Genomic DNA, 25290 nt, shown 5'->3' on the forward strand with positions numbered 1-25290 from the left:
TTTTCTTCAAGTGAGCAGGTTTTAAGAGCTTATTAACTGGAGATGAATGAGGATGGCGTGACTGAGGGCACAGTAGTACAAACCCAGTGCTCTGTGCACCAAATCCTGGCTTCCTTTGATTTGACAGATGTCAAATATGTCATGACATAAATTTTGGGGGCAAGCAGCTATGCCTGAAAGTATCTCTGTCCTTCTTTGTGGTAGACGGGGAGGGAAAAAACACCACCAAAAATCCAAGCAAGCCTGCTATTTTCTAAAGTTGCCGTTAAAAGAAAGAACACATGCTTTTCATGGGTCAAAGTATGAAAGATTTCAAGCAAACGAGTGGTGGGGGCAGGACCAGGAGAGGTACTGGTGTTTAAAGTTGATCAAGAGAACAGCTTGTCATGTGGGCAGTAAAGCTGAACTTTAATTTATCTAATCCAAAGTAGGTTCACCCATGCCTTGGCTAGTTTCAGAAACCGAGAACGTAACATGTAAGCTGCTGAACAGCTTAATTAATTCTGCCTCCCAGTTTATCCTTTCCCTTTCAGCCACAACCATATCACTGAAGCCCTGCTGGATGCTGTTGAGGGTATAGATTTTTTACGTGGGTACTGAAATACTTGCATCAGACAAGGCAATTCACAAAGAAGGAAGAATAACTGGGGGTGACTATAGCAGACACTTCTGTTTGCCTAGATGGGAGATGGCGGACTTTGTTAATAAGCTGCTGTGCTGATTTTTACCTTCCATGTTGAAGCTTGCTATCATTTTCACAGGTGAAATGAGGGGGGAAAAAAAAGTTAGATGCCTGTAGAAGAGGTGTGTCATTGATGATATTCACATGCTAATAAAGCTGCCATGTTAAAAACAATTTGTCCTCATTTCTCTCCTTTGCTGTCCTCAGTCTGTTTTTTTCTGGGATGTTTGTGATCCCTGAGGTACTCATGTGCTCTCGTCTTTATTGTATGATGCCTCTTGTCTGGCTCCTCTCCTCTTTTGTCTATTGCCTGTCCTCCTGCCCTGGATGCATCACTTGGAGCAGCAGCAGTCCCAGGCCCCTGGGACCCTCATCACATCCCAAGAGGGCTCAGGGCCACGCGTCTCCCTGCAGACCCCTGCTCGTGGGGCTGCTTCTCGCTGCCACGGGAGTGGGGAGGATGCACCACACGTGGCCATGCGCCCCTGCGCCACCTTCCTCGGCGAAACCCCAGCCTGCTGCCTTCCAGCAAAAGAAAATGTTTTTTAAAAACTGAATTTGGCTGTTAGACAAGACGTCTTCTGAGCCTCGTTGACATAAAGGGTGCTTGTTGTGTATGGAAACATACTTGCCTCTGGAACTGGCTGTGGAAACAGTGATCTCTATTGAGTAGCCTTATCTTTAGGCTTAGGCACACTTACAGAGTACTGATTTTTATGAACTTGCAGTTAATACATTTAAATACCAAAAAGAAAAAAAAAGTCTGGACAACGTGACTTAATCCTAAAAAGTGGGATTGGGGGAAAAAAACGGGGGGGGGGGGGGGTTGTGCTACAAAATAATTGCTTAGGTAAACACGAAAGCCAAGTACCCCATAACTTCTGTTGTATGAGAAATCCAAGATAGTTGTTAGGAAGAAAATAGCTTCGTAAGAATCATAAACAGTCTTTTCTCTGGTGCTTCTTAGGAGGAGAAAGCTTTCACCCCTCCTATGTAACAGAGGGTTTAATCTCACCCTTCACAAAAAAGCTCTGTACAAACAGTCCCTGGGTTGCTATGCAAATCTGGTCTCTCCCAACAGCTGCTAGAATAAGCTTGTTTTTGAATTCCTGGTGAAACAAATAGCTTTTTGGAAAGCCTGTCACTTGCTGTTTTGTGTACAGTGAGGTGTCATGAGGCAACTGAGCTCATTTAACAGCTTGCTTCTGCCAAAAGAGATGGTCCCAGCCGCACACTGCTGCAGATTGTCTCATGCTAGTTCTTGTGCTCCTCTGTTTTCTTAGCAAGCTCAAGCCAGCAAAAACTGAGTAACAAAAAAAAACAAACCAAAAAACAATTCTAAAAAAAAAAATTTACTTTCTCCTGGCAACATGTGCTGATCACCTCTGCAAGGGGTCAAACAGTGTCAGAGCTGACACGTGAAAGAAAATGAAATACTTTACGCCATGCAACATACCCGTTCCTGAACGTGAATTATAGAAATGATTGTGTTTGCTGCAGAATTTCTTTAACTTGTTTCAGGAACAAAAGAAGCACACGACTTCCGCTTTTTTTGTACAGGCAAAGCCTTTCTGTGGTCCTATGATGCTGATTTAAACAGCCTTAAGAAAATGACCCCAGTAACTTTCTGTAAAATGAGTATCACTGACTTACTAGATTATCCTCTGCTCTTCTGCCTCGCTTGCTTTCTCTGTGTAACTTGGAAGTCGTGTGTGCCCAGCTCTGCGGCATCCTCCTTGCATTGCATGGATGCGGCACCTTCATGATTCTCACGCTAAAGACTGCCCGTAGACCGCAGTCACTCACATGTTGCATCGTTCTCAAGCTAGCCCAGATTGCTGACTGTAGTCTTGCCCAGTCCTCCAACAAGCATCGCTTTCCATTTTGATGTACCACCCTTTGTCATGTTTTCGTCTCTTGCTCTTTCCATCTCCAGGCAATCCTGAAAGTCTGGGCTCCCTGGGCTGATATCTTCCTCTGCAGGTCTTCTTTCCTGAAGAGGTACAAAACTGTATTTTCTGAGGACTGAAGGACTGCCCGATTTTCACTTTCATGTTGCCTAATTGTGGTGGGCAAAAGAGCCTGTGAGGATAGGTACCTTAGATGTGTCCTGCAACATTTACCAGGAACACATGCAAGGCTGGGAATCCGGAAAGCTCAGACCAGTGGTGCTCCCCCACACTTAATTAAAATTCCATCATCCTGTTGTGCGTACTTGACTGTACCAGCTTTTTTTGTTGTTGTTTCTAGTGTCCCACTGCGTTTTCTGACACACTGAAGACCTGCAGTTTTAAAATAGTAGCACGTAATCAATACATTTTCTCGTAGATACCCCTGATGTTTGGTGTCACTGGTTGGCAATGATGCAAGGAGAAGGTCAACTTTTAAAATTTTAAGTCTCCAGAGGTACTATATTAAAAGGTGCTTTTCCAGTTGAGTTTGTGCACTCTTAAGCGATTGCTTCTCTGGCAGCACCACGTTTACCGGCCGTGCTGCGTACTCCTTTTTCACTCCAGTGTGGAGTAAATCAGGTGATTGTGAACTACGGCTTGGAGGCTCTGAAGAGCAGCAAGCTCTTACAGCGCTGTCAGAAGAGCACATCTGACTTGTGCATGTGGAAAAACTAATGCTGGTGAAGGAGGACGGGTGGCACTGCACTCTGCATCTCGGCTGCGTGAGGTGGGGCCGTCTTGCTGTCTCTCCCTTTTGAATTTGAGTCCCACTACCCAGTGCTGGGCAAAGCCGGGGCACGCTCCGGAGCCGTCAGGTGTGGTGTGATGGATGTCTGGGTTTCCAGTCCCAGGGAAAGGAAAACTAAGGGGGTGTGAGGCATTACAAAAAGTCCCTTGCTCTGCAGGAGGAAATTGGATGTCTTGTGACCTGCACTTGAAAGCTGGATAGTTCAAGTTATCATAACCTACAGCTGCAGGGAGGAGATTACCACATCCTTGACTTGGTAAACAACAGAGTTGTTTGAAGGCCAAGGGTTTAGTACAAATAATTGTTAAAACATGGGCTGTTTGTTTGTTTTTTTTTTTTAAAGGTGCAGTGTTAAGCACTCAGAAGTTAGGAAATGCCAGACTTAAGGCAGTAATTACCTCCCCGTCTGGGCTGTCGGCTGAAGCCGAGAGCCACGCTGACGTGAGTGCACAAATATTTGGGGGGCCTGGTGATGCTGGCAGCTTGTTGGTGGCACAGGCTGAGCTCGGCTGAAGCTGGCAGGGCTCAGAAAATCTTTCCTGGAAGTGGTGGGGCCCTTCCCTTCCATCAGGCAGATGGAAGACGATGCATCCAGGTCAGTGGGCATTACGGGAGAGGCTCAGCCAGCTGACTTGTCTGGCTGTAGGCGGGTATGGTGGGGCACAGGGCACAGCTGCATTTTTGTTTGTCACCTTGGGCTCCTCTCCTCTCCTGGGCTTCAGCCCCATCACCTGGTTGGACAGGCAGCACGCCAGCGCAAGCCTTCCATCGTGCTGTAGCCTCGAATCATCTCTGAAGTTTTCTGAAGGAAAAGATGCATGTTATCCTCCTGCGGGGGATGGCCTGGTAATGAACATGGAGAAGGCATTTCATTAAAATGATGTGGGTAGATGCAGTTCTGGCCTGGTATTGCACCCAAAAAGTGTAACACAGGGTAGAGCAAGTACTTTTCCTGTTTGCAGTTCACCGCTTTAAACAAGTGCCTTCTGCTCTAGAGCCCCACGTTGTGTATTTAACTCTGCACAGCTTCCCAAGGAGGTGAATCTCACTCGCGGTGCGGCTTGCTGAAGAGTTACCATGCGATGTCCAGCAAATACTCCGAGCGTGGGAGACACACACGTCCCTCTGCAGCCTATTTTTGTTTTAGCTGGGTGCATAACTCGATGTCCAGCTCCTGGGGTACTTTGGAGACTGCTTAGCAAGCTTTCTCTTAGCCTGGCTATTTGATCCCGAACCCTGAAATGCAGTAAAGGGCACCCTTTTCTGCGGATGTGCCTAGTTTCTTCAGTGGCTGCTGCGAAGATCCAGAGTTTCTGAGATCTGTGAGTAGTAGTGTGGGTTTTTTTAAGCCATTCGTGCTTGCTTAAAGTCTGGTGATGCACTTTTTATCTGAAGCGATCTTTCTATTTAAAGGATTTTTTTTTTTAAGGATTCTTTAAAAAATACAGTAATTTAAAAATGGTAACATTAAGTACAAGTGGATTCAGAGAGGCTGTATAGTCTTTGTAGACACTGCAGGTGTCAAAGCAGCTGTGGGCTGTCACTGCTCCAGAAGTTTAGTCTTTCAGCTCAAGGCTCTTAGGGAGCTTTTAAAATAATTTGTGCTATTGCTCTGTGTATCACACTTAGAAAACCACCTGTTACCTGCTTTCTTTCTAGATGACGGCAGTGGAAAAATAGAAAATTTCAAATTTTTTGGGGGATCTGTCTCTTGAGTTTTGGGTGTAAGACTTTTCCAAACATAAGTCTTAAAACAAAACTCGATATTCTTGCAGCCACGTTACTCCAGGGGGTGGGTCTTTAAAGAAGAAAAGTGCATTAAATATAGTAAGGCTCATGCACGCTTTTGCATCAGGGTAAGGAGCCCAGATACTCCCTTTGTATTCCCTCCTGTTCCTGCTAGCAGCTGTTTCGCTCTACCTTTTGCTTCCCAGGGTAATGACTCTGGGGACTGAGCTATCTCACTGACCATCTGTGGCCCATACAGCAATTTGTAGCGGGTAATCCCTCACAATAAACCCTCCCAGCACGTGCTGCGTGTTAGTTTTGGACTTGGTCCTGTTCTGGGCTCACTGTAGGCCTGGGAGCTGCTGCGGCAAGGTGCTCTCCATCCCACAGCCGGGGGAAAGGTGTGGGGCTCCCTGGAGGACTCTTAGTTCAGTGTGGTTGGGGTTATGCAAGTGCTCCCAAACCCTGTTTACCGCTGGGCAATAGTTAAAATCTGTGGGGAAAAAAAATACGCAACCGAGTCACAGCATTGCTTACCTAAGGCTTTCCGTCAGGAACAGGGTTAGAAGGTTTGCAGTTGTAAAAAAACCCACACGCACAAAGAGACACACAGTGACTGCCATATTTTACATGCTGTTTTGGTCATTGTTTTACATTCTTAAGCTGGCAGCTTTTCTCACTCTCTGCTTTTTCAAGCCGTGACAACGCGGGCATCACATCACCACCCAACTCCATTCGCTGGCCCTCGGCTAGTGGAGAGACTCATGACGAATTACCTACTGTGGGCATGGCTGTCCTGTGGCAGGCTGAAGGTTCACCTTACATGGCCTCTGGTTGCACAGAACCCCCAGAATTTAGGGAACTATGCAAGAGCAGCAGCGAGCAGTACTTCCTCGATAACCTCTTCCAGTGTGCAGCAAGCCATGGGTGAAAGATTTCCTGGGTGCAGGGGGATTATTTTCTTCCCCGAACCGGTCAGTTTAATTTCTGGGTAACCCTGGGCCGCCGGCTGCCACACCACTGCCTGGCTGGTCAAGCACGGTAGGCGCGCGGCGCACGCTGCCGGTACGCGCCGCTGGGTCTGCGTCAAAGCTCCTGCCGGCAGCAGGGACCCCCTCCGGTTGCCACTTTTTGGGGTGAGGGATCTCAGCCAACACGGTCACTTTTTCTGTGTAGGCTCTGCTGTACCTCTGGTCCCCTCCACCTCCCCCGTGCGTTTGCTAAGCCAGCACAGGCATTTAACCAGGGCTTGTTTTCTAGGCAACTCTCCCCTACCTCTTCCCTTTGCTTCCCCGCCGGCCTTCGCTCAGCTTCCCCGGTTCTACCAGCTTTTTGCTTTTACATAATGCCGGTGTAACTTTGCAGGGATGAAGGCCCGGTTCCTCTTCCCTGGGGCGAGCAAACTGCCCGAAAGCCTGGAGGGGCTGCAAGCTGCAGAAAACCCTGCGCCCAGTCCGGGGCGGACGTCGTTTGCAGTCCAGTTACAAAAGCACAGTGCTTGCATTATGCTAATCCCCCCGCTTTGGCTAACGAAGGACCTCCGCCGGCCAGGCAGGACCTATCGCGGCATGGAGAATGACATCATTTGGGAAGAGGGCTGCTGCACGAGGCTGCCAGTGATTGTGCAGCATCCCTCCCCTCTCACAGGGGGAGGCCGCTCCGTCTCGGTGTGCGCAGGCACTGCTTTATAAATCCGAATACTTCTAATTGCCACGGAAGTTGTAACTCGAGGGAGTTCAGGATGAGGAGGCACATGTGATCCCCCTCTCTGGCCAGCTGCACTAATGATATAATGCCATAAATCCTGCCATTTGTTTGTTAAGCTCTGTCACCTAGAGATTCGTTTCCTCTTAATGCACGCATTGTTTTTACTTGCCCTAATTTGCCTTTTACAAATAATGGCAAGAAATGCCGGTACCAAGAAAGCGTCACTGGTGTGACGCTGCATCCAGGCTCACCCACGTGCTGCCTGTGACCGGCACAAGGAGCTGCGGAGAAATAAAATACAAGATGACTGGCCTGCTTTGTGAAACCTTCCAGCTCAGTAATCCCGAAACGCCGTCAGGCGCCCCATGCTCGGAAACCAGCACACGACTCTCGGCACCGTTGTTCTGCCCGTTTCTTTCCTTATGGATGCGGTTATCATAAACGGCAGCTAAGTCTCCCTGGCATACGGTCAGGCAGCCTTGCTGGAGGAAATTATACACCCCCCCACCGCAAGCTGCCAAAGGTGGACTCCTTAGCTCCTGCGATAGACTGAATGAGACTGCAGTTCCCCCATCAGTTTCATAATACTCAGAAAGCATCCATTTACATCATTGTGTGCAGTGCAGGGCAGCAGCTGCCAGGAAATTTGAAACTATTTTGATTCCAGTTGACTAGAACAGCAGCAATTGAATTAGCTGGTATCGCTATAGATAAACTGATGATCTGTGCATTTTATTTCTTTGACCAATGGGTAACTGCTGGAGCTACAGTAACCTCTGTGAGTAAGGAGACTGTTCAAGCAAATATATCTAATTTCTCGAGCTAGCTAATATATAGAGACACACACCATTCTTTTGTAAAATGTACCTGTAAACAAAATGTCTGTCTATGCTTGTAACTTGTGTTTTGCTTCCTAGAATTTCCTTTTATTATGCTGTAGACAAGCTTGCTTAACATGGAATGGTTATTTACCTATGAAATATCATATCTATGCCTGATGTAAGTCATGAATTCTTTCAACACCTAGTCATCAGAAAATCTGCCAACTGCTCTTAGGTTATATTTGCCCGGTCTCAGTTTTCTAGCCACTCATCCCCTTTCTATTTCAGCTTTTTCTCTCTCCGTTTAATCCTTTTTATTTATTTTTTTTTCTTTGTTGAAAGAAGCCACTTTCAATGCAAAGTAGAAATCGGTGTTACCTGAGAGTGTGTGTCCTTTCTTTGTTTGTTTGGTGATGGGTATTTTTTTTCCCTGCTCATCTTCAGTGCAGTCCTTAAATTTTGTTGTTGCCTTTCTAGCCTTGTTTGTAATGCAGTCATATTGGGGGATGGGGTTGGACAGGATATGCCAGTAGCTCCAGCAAGACATGATGCTGTGGTGGTGGATGGGAATAAGGGAGGAGTTTCCCTTAAAGAGCTCAAGCTCCTCTAGGCTCTGGTACCTGAAATAGCTCTCTGAGCAAAGGGGAAGGAAGGCTTTGCACCTTTCAGGATCAGGGGGCAACTGGTGGTGGCTTGCTGCAAAGAGTGGAGACCTCGGCAGTCCTGTGCATGGTGGTACCTAATGTGATGGGGACAGGCTGCTGCTTTGGTGCCATATGTGAATTTTTTTTTAAGCAGGCAGTGAATTAGGCAACGTTCCTGCAGGATGCTGTGAAGGCGAGAGGTCCGCTGACTTCTGCCTGCATATGGCAGCAGCAGCAGTCCTTCCAGAGCAGGGCTGCTGGCGCCTCACTGTAGAAGAGGCCTTAAATTTCTGCCGTGAAAGTGCTCCTCTCTTGCCCAGGCGAAACATGGCTTGCAAGCGGGGCAGAGAGGAGTACCTGCATGCACGCTCCCTCCTCCTGCACGTCTGTGTATGCATGTATGTGCTCCCTGTGTGTGCACCTTCCGCAGTCTGCCGGGCATGCCAGAGGGTAAAGTGTGCCTGGGATGAAGTTCTGGAGGAGAAGTAAATGAGAAACTTGCTCGGGATTGCGTACCGCCGTCAGCAGCAGCCTTCGGTGGCAGGCGGGGACGCGCAGCGGTGCATTTAGCATTCATCCCCAGAAATAAGGCCGCCTCTGTTTCCCTCATGTCGGTTCAGAAGCTAAGAAAGCAATTAGCAGAGACGAGCCTGGCCCCTTGGCAGGGCTTGTGTGCGGTGCCTTGTCAGGGCTTGGCCTCCAGCGCGCGTTGGCTGCATCCCAGCCCCTCGGCGGGGGCGATGCTCCGGGCTTCCTTCCAGCGAGGCGGGGTGCGTGGGTCGGAGGGAGGCGCGGGGGGTCCCACCGCCTGGGGCACTGTGCGTGGCCTTGCTCCGGGATGCGGCCAGAGTGCGCAGCCCGGGCAGCGGCGTGGCCAAGCGCTGCCCCGCGGTGCTGGGAGCATGAGGCGATCCCCAGCCGTGGCACCTCCCAGCCGCCGGCAGGTCCGCAAGCTGAGGGTTGCTGTAGGTGCAGCTGCGCCCAGCAAGAAGGGTTCACATCAGCCTCGATAGTGATGGGCTCCCTGTCGGCAGTCCTTCTCTCTTAAAAAAATCCCATTTCTGGACACGTGCTGAAAAAGCGACAAGCACTAATGTGTTAGAGCAGATGAAGGCTGCGGGATGGGGACCTGGGGCCTTTTGCTGGCTTGGGCTGGTCCTGGTGCAGGTGTAGGGGCGTGGAAGACACACAGCATCGTTTTCATCTGTGAGTCCATCCCAGTGGAATTGTCCCCCACGGGCAACCTGGTGCCTGTGCTGTGAAGTTGGTGGGCTTGGGATGCACCTAAGCACTGTGTGGCTGAATTGTGTGCAAAGGGGGCTGTTTGCCAGGGGCTTCAGGCGCTTAGAAAAAGCACCACGCCTGGAAACCCTCACGTGGGGAGAGGGAACTCGCTCTCTTCTTCAGACTCTCCCAGTGCACCTACACCTGTGTGTTGGAAACCTTGCTCCTCACAGCGCCCTGCGACCTAGCAGCAGAGAAAAAGGTCCCTGTTTTGTCCAGTGGCTGTCCTCAACAGCAACCAGGTCATCTTAGGTGAAGGCTGACCCACTGAAGTTTTATTTTGGAGTGATTAAATCAACCGCATGGAGATACCTGGAGAACCTACTGAGGAAGAGACTGTGGTTTGGCATGGTCTGTCACTTTGATCCTGCACCACACACAATGTGTGGTATTTACCCTGTGGCTAGATAGTGAGCCGGATAGTGAGCCAGCAGGTGTGAGCTGCCGCTTACCTTTGCAAACCACTGGCAGATAGATAGCCACATTAGTGCGGTGCTGAGCTCGCATTAAATTATCCTCCCTTTCACCTTGAACTCAGCCTATCATTAACCACAGCTACATGGCTTCCTCCTCAGAAATGGCTTGTGGCCAGCCTGCCTCGGAGCAGAGATGGGGATCAGTTTGCAGTACAGCATCTAGAGATGTACCTCGAGTGGGGCAAAGCGTCTGAATGCAAGTTGGTGTCTGATTTCAGAGCTGCTGCCCCTGATATTCTTCCGAGTAGGTGTTTGGATCTTGCCCCCCTGTTGTTTGTTTTAAAGCGCATTTATGCTCCAGGCCAATTTTTTTTCCAGATGCAGCTGTTGCCATTGTTTTTTTCAAAAGCTCAGCTCCTCCTTGGACTGTAATAGAAGGTGGCCAAGTATCCATCATTGTGCCATCCATGAGGTCCCTCTGAGGACAGCTGGTTCTCTGTTACCCCAGAACAATGGGAGCCACTGGGTGCTCAGTGCTTGGAAAACGGGATCACCGTTTTTGTTCCCGCTTTGTTTACACCCGTTGGAAAAGCAGCAGGAGGAGGGGAGGGGTAGCAAACGTTTTGTGCAGCGGTGAATTTGGTGCAACAGAAAATGCGAATTGCTCGGTATGTGTACATACACCACTGCAACACAACCTTCAGTTACATGAGTTGTTAAAGGAAGAGGATAGTTCTGGCAGAAAGTTAAATTGCTCATTAATTGCTTTGTAATTTAGCTAATTGGTTTTGTCAAGGCTGTGGAATATACGGGGTGTGGCTGATTATCTTCCCAGTATTTCATCTTTACAAGTGAAAATGACCTAAAAGCATTTTTTAAAAATAAAACCAACATGTATGGTGCATGCTGTGAGTGGATGTCAGAACTCTGAATATCTGCTTTCTTCAGCCTTTGCGCCTGGCCTGTGGCCTCAGCCTGTTCATGGGCCACTGGGACCCTTTCTGAAGTGCAGCAGACATTTCTGGCATTCCTTCCTCAGCAGTGCACACTCCCAAAGTAGGGCTGCCCAAAAACTCCTGTTTAAAAGGACCAGCTCCGGATAACTGCAGTGTGAAAGCGTGCAGAAGTGAGTGAAACTGCACGGTATTTTCCCTGCAGGGTAAAGTGTAGTTACTCTGTTAGGAGAGGGCTGGGAGGGGACGTCAGGCTTTTTGGTCATGCACGCGGTAGATAAACCCACGCTCTCTGTTTTTACGTTGCAGGTAGTGGCCATGGAAGCAGCACTTTGCTCCCTCATACCATCATCAATGAATTTCCTGAGTACGGCACCGTAGAGCCAAGCGGAGATGCACCGAGGGCTTCATCACTGTGCCCGGCAGAGCCTGTGACGCGCAGTCCAGAAAGACGGGACGGTCACCACCATGTAGCTGGCAGGGCCCTTCCTCAGCATGCGGCTCCTGCAGACAATTCGAGACCTGACGCTGGGACAGCACAGCTGCCCACCCCCGAAGAAGGTTTGCAACCTGTGGGTAACCTGCCAGAGATTATGAAAATCTCTCGACAGCTGGAAGCAACAAAGGTGCAAGAGAGAGCAAATACTTCTCTTGATTCTGAGACGCAAATGGAAAAAAAGAGCGTTTCTGGCAGCCAAAATGCTCAGGCAGACACAGAACCAGTTCCAGCAGGCCAAGAAAAACCCTCAGACATGCCTCTTCCATCTGAACGAACAGCTGAGGAAAAAATGCATTTGATCGTAGAGAGAGATCTGGCTGCAATATGGACTGGAGAAAAGCAGTCCGAGTCCTTGCAAGCCATCAGTAATAAAGCCGAGGAGGTCCACGCAGCACAGGAGACAAGCTGTCATAGACCATCTGTGAGAAACCTGGAAGCAGCCAGCAGAATGGAGGGGTGGGCGCATTTTGAGGAGTTTTCAGCGTACAGTCAAGGCAAAATGCAAATGGGTCCTGAGAGGAAGCTCTCTAAAGAGGCAGCTGTGAGCAAACATGTAGAATTTCAAGGGGTGGAGATTTTATGGCTGCAAAGAGCCGAGGAGCAGAGAAGAAAGAAGCACTCGCTGCTGGAGACTGTGTCTGTGGAGAGGAAGGCATTCCTCAAAACATCCAGCCACCCTGCACCACCGATGGTCTCCTCAGACTTGGTCTCCTTGCCAGACAGCACTTGGAGCAAGGTCTGTGAGGTCCCGAGGCTGGGACCTGCTGCCTCTGGAGCTGCTCCTCTGGAGCTGCTCGATGAAAGCGGGGAGGATGAAGTTTTTGTGAAGGACAAGAAAAACCACAGCGAGGAGGAGGCGGCTGAGCTAGCGAGAGGCCGGGGCAGGTGAGGTGGTGCTTGGGGGGCATGGGGGGCAGGTGGGGTTTCTCTCCTCCCAAGCGCATGGCTTGTGCCTACCCCTTTAGGAGCTAATGACAAACAACAAATGCTTGTCTGCTGCCTGTGGCATGGTGGCAGTGGTAGCAGTTCATGCCTGGTGGTGGCTAGTGCATGAAGCTGGGACTGAACCCCGTCCTTGCCGAAGTTTGAAGTCCATCTCAGGTTTGGAAATCTAAAGATGTCTCTTGCTGTTTGCAGAGTAACGAAGCACCTGTAGCAGGTGTAGCTGGGATCTGGACATGGCATGTAATTAAATACAGGCAGCATGCAGGCCTGGCTGTATGCCTCTGGCCAGATTTTCTGGCTTAGGACAGAGTTTGAGCAAGAATGGTGTAAGCACCTCTGTGAGGTCAGATAATAAAGATGTTTCACCCACTGTCGTGTATGTTGTAAGCGTAAATGGTGTGATGTGCTTTCTATATTACCTATCTATCTCGTTTTATATAATTTTATCTGTATGCATTGCAAAGATTGTGTGCTGCTTTTTACCAGAGCATCCCGATTTGCTCACTTTCCTCTCCTGGTGCACATCTGTAGCAAAGCAAAAGGTCCCAGCGGCACACTCTGAGCAAACCATGCCTGCTCTGACCTGGGGGGTGGTTGCTGCTGAAACAACAGGATCTCAGCAAGGGAGGCTCTCCCGCCTTTGCACCTCGGGATCCGTGGAGTTTTGCTTTTGGCTAGCATGTGGGATGGCTCAGGCAGGCGGCCCTGATGCCTGGCACGTGCCGTGGGAAGCCCTGCAGTATTCGGTGCATCAGAGAAGAAGACTCTCCGCAGAGGGATGCTACACCTTCCCCTGTGCATCCACAAGCAGGCCGAACCTTCCCCATTGAAATCTGGTTCTCCTGGCTCTGGGTTTTTAATTGCATTTGCTTCTCTTTGTGTTTTGGAGGGATTTCCTCCAGCCTTTTGTCAAAGACTCCAGCCCTAGGACTGCAGAGGCAGCAAACTGCCCTCCGGAGCAGACCACGTCTGGGTGCACGTCTGCAACCTGTGCAGCCTCTGGCATGGCAGTGGTGCCAGCGGGGACCTTGTGCAGTTGTGAGTGCTCTTTTCCTTTGCACGTAAGCAGCTGATGTTAACTGTTAGGCAATATTAGGCTTTCCCCCCACCCTTACCCCTTTTTACCCAGAAGATTGTTTCTTTTCATGTCCCCAGAGAGGTTCCAGTCATGAGCAGAGGTGTGCACGGAGAAACTAGCTTTTTACCTGCAGTGTCCTCTCCTGCATGAAGCCACTTTGACCCTTCTGTTGCAAAGGTGGAAGGCGAGGAGGTTCACCCAGAGATCTAAACCTTGCCCCCAAGCTGAAAGGAGCTGTTTCTGATTAATTTCCAGGATGATGGAGGAGGGGGAAGCAGCCATGGGAGGATATGAAGATGACCTTGGGCAGAGGCACTCCGACGTCTCCACTGATCTGTACAGCTCACAGTTTGAAAACATCCTAGACAATGCATCTTTATACTACAGTGCAGAGTCGCTGGAGACGTTGTACTCGGAGCCTGATAGCTACTTCAGCTTTGAGATGCCACTCACTCCCATGATCCAGCAGCGCATGAAGGAGGGCGGCCAGTTTTTAGATCAGACGTCAGCCTCATGGCAGCCAGATGTCCTGCAGCTTCCCCGTGATGGGGAGGTGAAGGGCTGCAGTGAAGGCATCACCAATGGCTTAAGGGATGTAAGCGAAACACTCTTCAGAGGAGATGTCACGGAGGTCCCTCGTCTGGAAAGGTAAAAGCAGTGGCTGAGCTTTCTATGTGCCTGCTGGTTTTTCCCCTGATGGCTGTTTGCTTCAGCGGGCTGTTGCAGAGTGTAGTTTTGCTTCTTTCAATGCTGCCTATTTTCTACACAGAATAATTTCCAATGTAACAAAGTGAACTGCAGGAGAGAAGTGAGCCATCCAAACCTGTCGTTCATTAGCAAAATGTGAATTTGCAGAGGTTTTGTAGGTGATACCTGTGGCTGATAAAAGGCTGGTTGGTATTGTTGCATCTCTGGGACGTGTCCCTGGAGGAGTTAGTTACCAGTTACAGATGAACCTTGTTCAACCTCATATACCTGAATTTGTTAGCAGCAGTTTTAGGAACGATAACACCCTGTGCATACAGATGAGTTGTCCAAATGCAGTTTGAGATTTGGATGTTAAAGGTGTGTCGCTGGGCATAGCTTTTCATCTCTTGAGATCAGTGGGAGTTTTGCCTAGTTACTTCAGCTGGGACAAGGTTTTGCTCCTACCACATCCATGGGATGAGAGACCGTTAGCTGCTTGTTCTGTTTGTGCGCTAGTTACTGATTGAGAGAGGAGAGAACATTGCAAAAATGTTAATAATTTCCATTTAGGTAAAAGGATAGGTAAGAAAAAACTATTAAGCAAAGAGTCATGTGAGAAGCAAAAACTAGGCTAAGTGGTCAGAAAATACTGTAATTTTACAAACTCACTCTATGAGCAAACTTTCCTCATGGTGTGTTGTCAAAGAGGGTGGGGAGAGTGAAAGGCAGCGACAGGCAGAGCAGAGGATCAAGCCAAAAGCAGTGATCTGTGAAGAGGTGAGGGATGTTGTGAATGACAAAAATACCTTGGGTCTCCATCCTCCAGGACCTGGATGTTATCTAAGAGCCCTTAGACTATGCCCTTAGATGGGACTGGTCTAGTCTGAGCTTTCCTGGGAGTCAGGAAGGTCTTTTATCTGATTTATTCCTTTAGTGCAAGTGTGAAAGAAGTCCTTTGAGCAGAAGTAGTTTGGCTAACTTTATGGATTAAGGTAATTTGCCCTTCAAAGAACAGGCAGAAGGACTTAGAAGTTCAGAATGTTTTTTCCATCAATCCAAAGGGGGGGCGGGGGGGAGAAAAAAGTGTTGAAATTTTGTATGACCTGGAGTTGCTTGGTGCCGATAGGCAATAAGTGACTGCTAATCTGCTACAACCAGTACGGAGTCAGAAACTAAGGTCAGTCCTGACACTTGTGGCTCCTTACTTGTACTGAAACCAGAGATTGCCATAGGACTGGGCAGTGGAGGACAAGCAGCCCAGACAGACCCTGATTCTGTTACCCCATAAGTGCAGCATCTAGTATCTAAAAAGTACTGTTGAGTAAGGCCCACATTGGCTCAAGACAGAAATTAGTGCAGCGTGTGCTTGGAGACAGATTAGGTGCCTGCCCAGTGTGGATTTCATTAGGAATTAAGTTAATTTCAGTTTAAATTTCCATCTGTAGTGATAAAACAACAGAGCATTTTTAAACTCTTCTTTTTTGCTCCTTGATAAAAAAAGAAATAAATGTCCCCAAGAGCAGCTTTGTTAGAAAGCTCTGCTCTTGTAGTTTGCAGGGCTGTCTTGGGGGAGAGCCCCACGGGCTCGCTTTGTTAAGGTGGGTGCTGATAAAGAGTGTAGCTGCAGCAGTACAGCCAGCCACAGATGTTTCCAAAGAGGGCAACCCTCCAGGCAATAACCTTATTAACCACACCATCCCCTGCCACGATACTCTCATCTCGTGTCGTATTGCACCACGGTACAGGTGACTGACAGATCAGTGACTGTATTGTTGGAGCCAATGATGAACCACGGCGTTAACATTGTGCGGGTGAGATGCTGGGGGCTGCGTGGGTTTTACCTGCAGAGGGGTCAAGATGGTGTGTCACTGTGATGCTCAGGTGAACCAGAAATAGCCGCCTGAGCCATGGGTGCTATTTCTAAGAGTTTGTGTGTGCAGTTGTGTTGCCTGAAGGCTTGTTTTTTCAATCGAAAGTCCAGATGTACGATATGCATGCGGTAGCCACCGCCTTTGTGCCTTCTCCTCCACGTTCTCGTTTCCTACGGTGCCACAAACCCGCGGTTGCGCTGGGGCCGTTGTTTCCCGTGCGTAGCACCTGCCTGGCGCTGCAGGGCGTCCGGGGTCACCCTCTGAAGCGGTTCAGCTTCTCCCGGAGAATGCGGTGCAGAAGGCAAGCCCACCGCCTTGCTGGACCTGGGCAGTGCTGCCGGGCCCCGTGTCCCGCAGCCACCGGTGGAGGTTTGCAGGCAGCGGCGTGCCTGCTGTACAGCCCGGAGCCACCGGAGGTCTCTGTGCCCTCTGCAGAGCTGCCGGCTCTCCCTGGAGCCGGGGGCTCTGGCAGCTCCCGCTGCCCACCGTGTTATGTGCAGTCCCTGGAGGGTGCAGGCAGGAGCCGGGGTGCAGGCAGGAGAGGGGGTGCAGGCAGGAGAGCAGCTGGAGGACCCCCTCCCGTAGGGATGGAGCCAGCTGTGGGGTGTCTCAGCGTGTGAATAGTGGCAAGCGCAAACCGAAGTGGGGGAATTTGGGGTGCGGGGTCTTGGGAGCAAAGCAATGCAACATTGGAGTGCGGTGCAACAAGAAGCGTTTCTCTTTCGCAGAAACTGCGCTGCCAACCCAAGCGAAGAAAAAACGAAACCAAAACTTCAGCAGCTCCCTGTGCCGTGGTATTTTGGTGACATAAAACAACGTGTGGGAGAGTGGGAAGGGAGGAGCAGGTGCTCCCCATGGCCAGGCCCTCCTGTTAGCAGGTGGCTGAGCACCACAGCACCTTTTGTATCTCTCCGGAGGGATCCTGAGCGTTACTGGTTAGGAGGACCCTCGGCGGCGTGAGGTTTTAACATGTAACGGCAAGCGAACCTAGTCTTGTCATGAGTATGCGGGAGGGTAACATCCTTCTCCACTCTTAGGAAATCGCTGGCTCTGGGAGGGGTCAGCTCTGGTATGTGAAGGCCAGTCACATGCCTTCAGAATTGAAGGGGAAAAAAAAAAAGAGGAAAAAAAATTAATGATTAGAGGCTTGTGGGCTGCAAGTTCCTACGGGCTCCTGGGTGTCTGGGTGTTTTGTCCCTGCTGTCCTCTCTGTCAGCCGCTGGCCGTGGTTAAACGCAGTAAGTCCTGGTGAGAGCCGTGTGAGGTGCCTGCTCTGACAGCCCCCCACTGCGCTTCCTCGGGCAAGGGGATGTCAGCTGGCCCCTGCATTTTTCTGCAGGACAGGTTGGCTTGCTTTTGGAAGCAGTGCTTTCTGAGCACAGCTTGGGTGTCCTTTGTGTCTGGCCAGTGGAGGAGGGAGGCTTGGGGAGAAGGGCGGGCAGCTTGCCTTCCTTTGGGAACGGTTCCAGCTGTTGGTGGCTTTCAGGAAGTTTAATATCTTTCCGAGGTCTGTCATGATCTTCCTTCCGGGGGAAGAACAAATTTCTGCAGCTGAAGTAGCCTTAAGTTTCCCCAGGTTGGGGGTGGGAGAACTGGGGGAGGTGGGGAAGCGTGTGAGGTTTCAGAGGTGAGAGACAGCCTTGCTGTGTATCAGGGCAACCATGGGGTCCCTGTGAAACGTGCTGAGCCACAGGTTGCCGGTGTAATGAAGCTTGGCAGTAAAGGTATTGCATTTGGGTTGTGTTTGGTCCCCTTGCCTCCGTGTTATCCCTGCAGAGGCGTGCAGTCCCCGCCGTCGCACACATGCCCCAGGTACTGCAATCCTCCTTTCTCGTGCCAGCGGGTTGCCTTGATACGGGGCAGGGCTCAGCTTTGGTGTATGGGAGTTTAATCTTACTTGCAGAGGCAGTAAGGAGGACTGTTTGCAAGGTGCTACCCAGGTGTTGAGCCTGAGTTTGCATTGCCCGAACTAGGTGTAATCATTTACACCAAATCAGAGTGGGAGGCAGGGGCTGTTAATTCCAAAGCAGTAAGATATACCTGAGGGAAAAGTGACTTATCTTTGCTGTGTATACAGTGAGCAACAGAGCATCTGTGTGTTTAAAAGTAAAGTATGAAGTTCTCTAGGTGATGATCCCCATCTTTCTTTTCTATTTTCAGACTTTAAAGACGGGATTTCTTTTAATCTTTCTTTTTTCTGCATTCTTTATAGTATACTTCCCTTGTATGCTTACAGTCAGAACAAGAAATTAAAAAAACCCACTGAAGTTCTGGCATTTCTTGAGTTGTCTTGGAAGGTGTGGTCTCTGTTGGTAGGACATTGCACAAGATTTTTCTAAACCTGGAGACAAAAGAAAAAAAATCTGTATTGCAGCTCCTAATCCTCAAAAATGCTAAATATTTGCCACCTGCCATCATCTTCAAAGAATTGCTGGTGCTCAGCAAATTCTGCAAGTCCTCTTTTTTTCTTTCTTCTTTTTTTTCCCCTAGAGATGCAAACACAAATTTAGTCCCATATATATTCTTTTGTAATTCAAAGGGGGAAGAAAACAAACTGCCCAAAGCAGTCTGGTGGTTCTCAGAATAAATGCGAACTAACATAGACTGCAGCTCCCAGTGGCTACCAGGTTACTCTTAATGGTTTGGGCCTCTAACAGTAGTTTCCATAGTTGTTGTCTTTCTTCTGTGTATGGGTCATTTCCAGTAGTTTCTTAGTTGTCACTCTGCGTATTCCTTCTTTGAGGCAATAAACTTAGTTGACAGATAAACCCAGTTTCTATCCCTTTCTCCAGGTTGATTCTCTAAGTCTCCTCCCAGTTCATCAGTATCCTGCGTGCCAGTTATACTTCTGGTTTTTAATTTGCACTCTGGTATTTTTGTCCAAGGTAGCTTGTATTTGATTTTCAGTGTAGATGTGAGACTCAGTACTTACCTATCTAACACGTAACCTTTATTCATTCATTTCATTAGTTTCTCCAACAGCGGTCTGGTAGAACTTTTTTCCCCTTTAAAGACTCACCTTGCAACCTGGTTGAATTTTTTCATTTAGTGTGAAATCTGCTGAGATCCCTGTGTTCCTAAGCAGACATTTTTTGGCCTTTGGACATGCCTCAGCTCATGACACTTGGACCTAGGAGAGGTAGGGCTGTCAGAAGGTGGTACTTCATATTTGCTGCCATCCATATGCCTGGGATAAGGAAAGTTATTCAGAGGAATGCCACTGGTTGTTGACCTAGAAGAACAAATGTGTCAAATGCATCTGCAGCCAGTGAGCAAGGAAACACGTGCTGGAGTCCATTTGCCTGCACATGGGCTATGGCATCTGTCAGTGGTTGAGCCACTAGTAAGCACAATATGCTGGACGAGTATGTTAAATCCAGGTAAAGATGAAGTGGCACAACTCTCGGGGTAGATTTCTGTAACCAGTGGCATTTTGGCAGCTGAGGATTTGCCCCTTTGTTGCATGGCTTAGTCAAAAACATTAAGCCAAACTGATCACCTTGGCATTCCCTGCAGGAAGGTGGCGTCACTTTATCAAGGCTGTGGAAATAGAACATGCGAGTTTGCCTTTGCTCTGGCCAACATGGTGCTTGCAACACCAGTTTAGTGAGAGTTTGTAAAACTGTTCCTAAATAAACTGTTGTTTTAGGGAAAAAAGGGCTGCTGACTTTTCGCCTCTTCAGTTCCCAGCCTCCTCTGAAAATAAAAATCCAGGAGCTGACAGAGACAGAAAAGAAAACAACAACAAAAAAAGAATAAAAAAGTGGAGCAGCTGATCAGTTCACTGCACAAAGCGCCTCAGTATAAAGCTGTCAGCTGCTTAGCTTGTAAGTTGGCATCTGTTGGCATGACTCTGTTAAAGTCAAAGCCATTTAGGTTAGGAAGCCTTCATTCACCGAAACCGAGGCATCCCTGCCAGCCCTGAGTCCGTCCCGAAGTGCAGTCTGCCGTCTCATCCGTTAGCCACAACTGGCTGCCAGTCAAGCCCCGCTCTGCATTGCTGCTGGTTAACTCTCTTCTTCCTCCGTCCGTCTGTTGAGATAGAGAGGCAGAGCCTGGCAGCTGGCAGGGCGGTGTAGAGGCATGTGTACCTTCGGATGTGATGCAGCAGCGCCGGTGAAGAAGAGCAGGGCACGTAGCGTGCAGACTCCTTGCTAGCACAGCTGGGTGAGCTGTGGGTTGGTTGGTGGTTGTTTTTCCCTTGTTGCGGAAGTCTGTTTTTTATTAACTATTCTTTTTGAGGACAGGTGGTTCATTTCGCTGCACGGTTGCAACGTAAACCTCCTGTGCGATACTACTGGCAGTGCTGAAATGCTCCATCAGCATGTCTGTGAGGAGCCTTAACCAAAAGACGTAAACGTTCGTATTTTTATGCATCTGTTTTGCTCTCTGCTAGGGAGGACCAGCTGGCCCAGCTGCCCCATTAAGATGCACTGCCTGGGCCAGTCTACAAACAGTTAAAGTGAGTCGAGAGCGTACTCCTCTGGCTTCCCCGTTTTGCTCCTGTCCAGAGGTCCCTGCAGGAGCCGTGTGGGGAAATGACACGCTGCTGCTGGGTGTGGGGACGCACGCGGGCGGTGCGTGGGCGCTGGGGAGAGAGCCTGAGGGCCTCAGGGGCTGGGTGTTTCCTGAGCGAGGTTACAGGTGTGCAGTGCATTCTTTGGGGCTGCTTGCTCCTGTCTGGGGGCAGGTGGGCCAGATCCTGAGTGTGGGACTATCTTGATGTACCCAAGAGACCTGTCTACAGGTCAATGCATTTGTCAGAAATATCCATTGCGGGGGGAGCTCTTGAATACCCTCTGTGGTAAGGGCCGGATTTTCACTTTCTAGGCATGGGGACATTAATGTGGCAAGAGTCCCTTTGCCGTCACTAACCCCCACCACAGCGGTGTAAGGAGCCTGAGGTGGAAAGGGAATCAAACTTGAAGTATTTTTAGCAAAACATTTGTACTTCAGGTGGCGGCGGGCCAGCGTTTGTGTGTAATGAAGGACACGCTGTCTCTCGGAAGGGCTGCAATCCTGTCCCTGCATGTGGCGGGACTTCTTGTCCCGTTACGGTGTGATCCCATAACGATAGCGTTTGCATTTGCTGTAATGCAAGCCTGCCAGAAATGGCATTTTCTGAACACTTTGGATGCTAGCTCTCTACTTACCATCAGCGGGAATTCTTTTAATCAAAGAAAAAGGCAGGTGATTACAGGGAGCAAGAGGTTATTTTTAAGCAGCAGCATCCATTTCAGCCCCTGGAATTGACTTTGCATATGGATTTTATTGATAACCAACAGGAGATTACAGGGCTTGTTCGTTTAGTTTTTACTTTGCTCCTCTCTGTGCGACGTGACAAGGCTGAGGTGCTTTTTAATGGTGGGTACTCTGGCTGCTAGGAACCATCCTCCCTTCGTGTGTCCTGGCTGATGCTGTGCTCGTGAGACACCCACGGAATTGAGTTGCAGCAAAGTGCAGCTGTGTCAGTCCTCAAAGAGGGATCTACTTCAAAGCATGTCTTTGAAGAGAATCCATACGTAGGACTTCAAAGCTGATTAAACCATGCGGAGTGAAACAGCACAGTGAGTCATCTGCTAGGAAGGGGCATTATTTTTATTTTTATTATTTTTGTCCCCTTCCTACAGTTGTGTATTGGAAGAGCCCTGGAGCTGGAGGTAACTGGCAAGGTAAATCGTTGCTTGATGTGCTTTTGTGCTTGCTCTCTCCTGGCCCCAAAGAAGCCCATTCAGAACTGCAGCAAAGCTGCAGCAGAGCCCTTCCCAGTCCATCTGCGGTCAGTCATTTGTAGCAGGAACTGACTCATCACGTCCCACTGCTGCCGGGCTTTCTTCGCTTTCTCTGGTGAGGCTACTCCTTTCAGAGCCAGGCTTTTCAAGCATGGCTTTTCGGCTCTCTCGAAACAAAATTCAGCCTGTGCCACCGATCGTTTCTGCTCCGCTCTGAAATGTGGAAGGGTGTCACTGGCTGAACATCCACATCTCTCTGAAGGGTTATAGGGCAGGGATTCCTTCCCTCAGGGCAGGACTTTTTCACAGAGGGAAATCTGCTCTCTCCTGCAGTCCAGGCTGGTGTCAGGGGCATCTGAGTGCTTCTGCCTTCCTGAGGTCCCTGCCACGCTGCAAGATGAGAGCCACTGCTGAGGGGCTGTTGAATTAGAGTGCATTTTTCACAGCCAGAGTTGATGGTTATGATTGGGGGGATAGTGTCCCCTGTTTCGGAACCGGCAGGAGAAGGCATCTCGGAGTGAAGGCATTTAAAACAACAGGGCCAGCACAGTGCTGCAGAGGGTGATTATCAGCCCCTGTGTAACTCCCCGGCGGATGCCGTACTCCTGCTGAAAACAAAATTTGTTCTGGCCCTAGCTTCAGCATGCCGGAATGTCTCTCTCCACCCTTCCTTATTTTTAATCATTGCTGTGTTTTGCTCCGATGGACTTTGCTGACAAATGCCTGACTTAGCCTGCCTTGAAGTAAAGCCGATGTTTAAAGGCATGCAGATTTCTTTGAGAGAAAAAGTTGGTTTTCCTCCTGTTTCCTCCTCCTTTGTTTCCAAAAAGACCGGGTGAAAGGTCCCAGCCCTTTCTCATCCAACCTCCTGCTGAAACATGCATCTGGTGCACTCCCTCCAGATGTACACGCCGCATGGATTAGCGTTCCTGGAAGGGCCCCATGTGCATCCAGGGGAGACCGTGTGCCATGGAGCGTAGGCTACGCTTCGGTCCAGCAAGAGCTGCAGGCAAGTGGCAAGCTGGGATCGCTGCTGTGGCTGGTCTGAGTTGTCACACCCTGACGCTCAGTGTCAGCTCCGAATGTCTTCTCCTTGTTAGCAGCTGGGGCAGTTGCTCTGTGCTGGATCCGAGCTCTTCTCCCCGAAAGCAAAATGCTAACATGCTTTTCTTCCTTGGGACAAAACAGAGATTTTTTTTTCCCCATGGATTTGCTAAAAAATGAAAAGCATCCCAAGGTTTAAGGCACCTGAAACTGCAGGTACTCCTGATGAGGTGTCCTATTGCAGCCTAGTAGACTGGGAGAGTGGACCACTGAGATACGAGGTACCTGTATCCTTACCATTATGTTACTGGCCTTGCTCTGGTTTTGTCTGGAAGTTGCAGCCATTCCCCATGACACATTGTTGTGGAGGGTTTAAATTTTGGTGAAAGCCAGGATGGGGTGGCAGGGGAAGTAAGTGAATCTAGAACATTCTTAGACAGATCAACTCTGCTAAGTGCTGAGCATGAGACGATTGAGATACCTTGGCATTGAGAGCTAAATCATTGTAGACCTGGTTGGTAATGGAATTAGTGAAGAAAAACTGTATAAAAAGTGTCAGACTCTGCCTAGCTGTTTCAGTGTGTTACGGGAAACCAGCTTTACAGATGTTGCTGTCTGTCCGTGTTTCATCCGTGAGCGTGGAGGAGCCGCTGATGCTATTAGAATGTATTGAATTTACCATCACAGCTGTTTATCAAATTGCTGTAATTTCTGCTGGATATGGTGGTCACAGGCTCCGTGCATTCACTGTGAACCTGGGGCTGCTTTGGCAGAAGGAGGGAGGATGTGTCAGGGGTGCATGGCTGGAGAGAGAAATAAGAAGGTCTAAGGACCTGGTTTCTGGCCACAGCTCATGCACCATGAGACCAAAGGGGTCTGTTTTTTCATAGCTTCTGTTTTTTGTGTTTTCTCATAACAGAGATTAATGTAAGAGTCTCTGGATGAAAATCAGCAGCCATTGCTGTACAGGCAATTACTAGTACTATCATTGCAGTCCTTTTGGCCTTGAATCCAGGATTAGAGGGAAAATAATCTATTGCATTTTCAGCTTACTTTTGTCAGTGGATGTTTCTCATTTTTATGTGACAGAGTAAAGCTGCATGAGAAATCTGTGTCCAGTCTTGCTCTGCATCACAAAGCCCTTTCTTGGCTCTGTTTAGCTGGTAATGCTGCTGTGGACTCTTTATGTGTAGAAACTGCAGACTGCAGAAGACAAAACCTACTGGCAGCCTTGGTCGCCCCTTGCCCTTGATTAGCATCCACTGTAAGCACTTTACAGAGGGAGGCAAGTATTGCTGTCTGTGTTCAGCATCTGAGGAAACGGAGACATGGAAAGAAATTGGTGCATCCAGAGAGACTTGGAGGTAAGAAGAGATGTCAGACTTTCCCCTGAGTAACACCCGCTGGACCCTGCTAAAATGACCTGCCCAGAAGGCAGCTTGCAGTAGTCATGCAGAGGGCATCTGTATTTCCTAAGCCTTCAGCGATTGTGGGCACTGAGTCTTGTCACCACCTAAAAAACATGAGAACTGAAGTCTCACTTTAATGTTAACAATCTGGCATTTTCCCTGAACAAGAAGCTTATGTTACAGACAACCTATATTGTGATTTGATCGCCCTCTTGTACTTATTATGTAATAAGATAATTAACTGTCAGAATAACTGAAGGAAGCATTGCTTATTCTTCGACCTGATACATGTACAGGGACCCTCCATCAGGATGAAGTTTTAAATCAGGGAGGTCAGAAGGAAAGGTTTCTTAAGCTGCTCTATTGGTTAGTTTTCGTGAGCAGGGGAAAGAGCAAGCTCTCCTTCTCACTGGGTGTTCCTCCTTCACATCCCAGCCGCTGCTCTGAGAGGCAAAACAGAAGCCGGGAGCTGCCGTACTATTTATTTCATTAAGTGGCAGATGCTGGCACTTCCTTTCTTTCTAAACTTATGGTGGTTTGTGGTAACGTTGACTCTCGTAGCGCACTGGTTCCTAGCAGGGTGCAGATGTTTCTTGTCAGCTTTGGCCATCTTTCAGGGCTATAAATACTGCTTTTAATAAAGAGCGGTGGTGAAACAGGGCTGTGATTTATGAGTGAGGCTCTGCAAGTTGGCATGGCTTTTGAAGCAGTATTTTTATGTGGAAGGCTTTGTAGATGTGTTAGCTCACCTTTGCTGTTGTCAATTGTTAGAGCTGGAAGTTTGAAACCAGTTGTGCCTGATTTGAACGGGCAAGGTGTTGCTTGGGGCATGTGTCAGAGGACTCTGGAATTTGCTTTCTTTGCAAGTTTGGAGTAGACCAAATCTAGAGAATTTTGGACATTGGCTAGTGCTTTTGGAAAGGGCTGAGGAGGCATTTCCTGCAAAAACAGGAGGGGCTTTTTTTGTTTTGTAGCATAGCTGGTGGTCAGTAATATTAATGCTGCTGGAATTATTTTTACGATATTAATTCCCCACTAGAGCACTGGGCCGTGAGCCTCTTTTGTTATAGCACCTTGTTGTTTACATTGA

At 48.9% G+C, this 25290-nt stretch overlaps 1 protein-coding gene across 1 annotated transcript in view; it reads left to right on the plus strand.

Annotated features, from left to right (window-relative positions):
• Positions 1–25290, plus strand: part of PSD3 (pleckstrin and Sec7 domain containing 3) — a gene marked incomplete at both ends in the record, with an annotated part of 106385 nt that overhangs the window by 14274 nt on the left and 66821 nt on the right. The window contains 2 exons of the mRNA XM_082012853.1: positions 11249–12319; positions 13713–14105. Coding sequence (XP_081868979.1) covers positions 11249–12319; positions 13713–14105 — 1464 coding nt within the window. The remainder of the gene's footprint in view (positions 1–11248; positions 12320–13712; positions 14106–25290) is intronic.

This window comes from Phaethon aethereus, assembly GCF_964289735.1.
Source record: "Phaethon aethereus genome assembly, chromosome: Z".
Classification (NCBI taxonomy): domain Eukaryota; kingdom Metazoa; phylum Chordata; class Aves; order Phaethontiformes; family Phaethontidae; genus Phaethon; species Phaethon aethereus.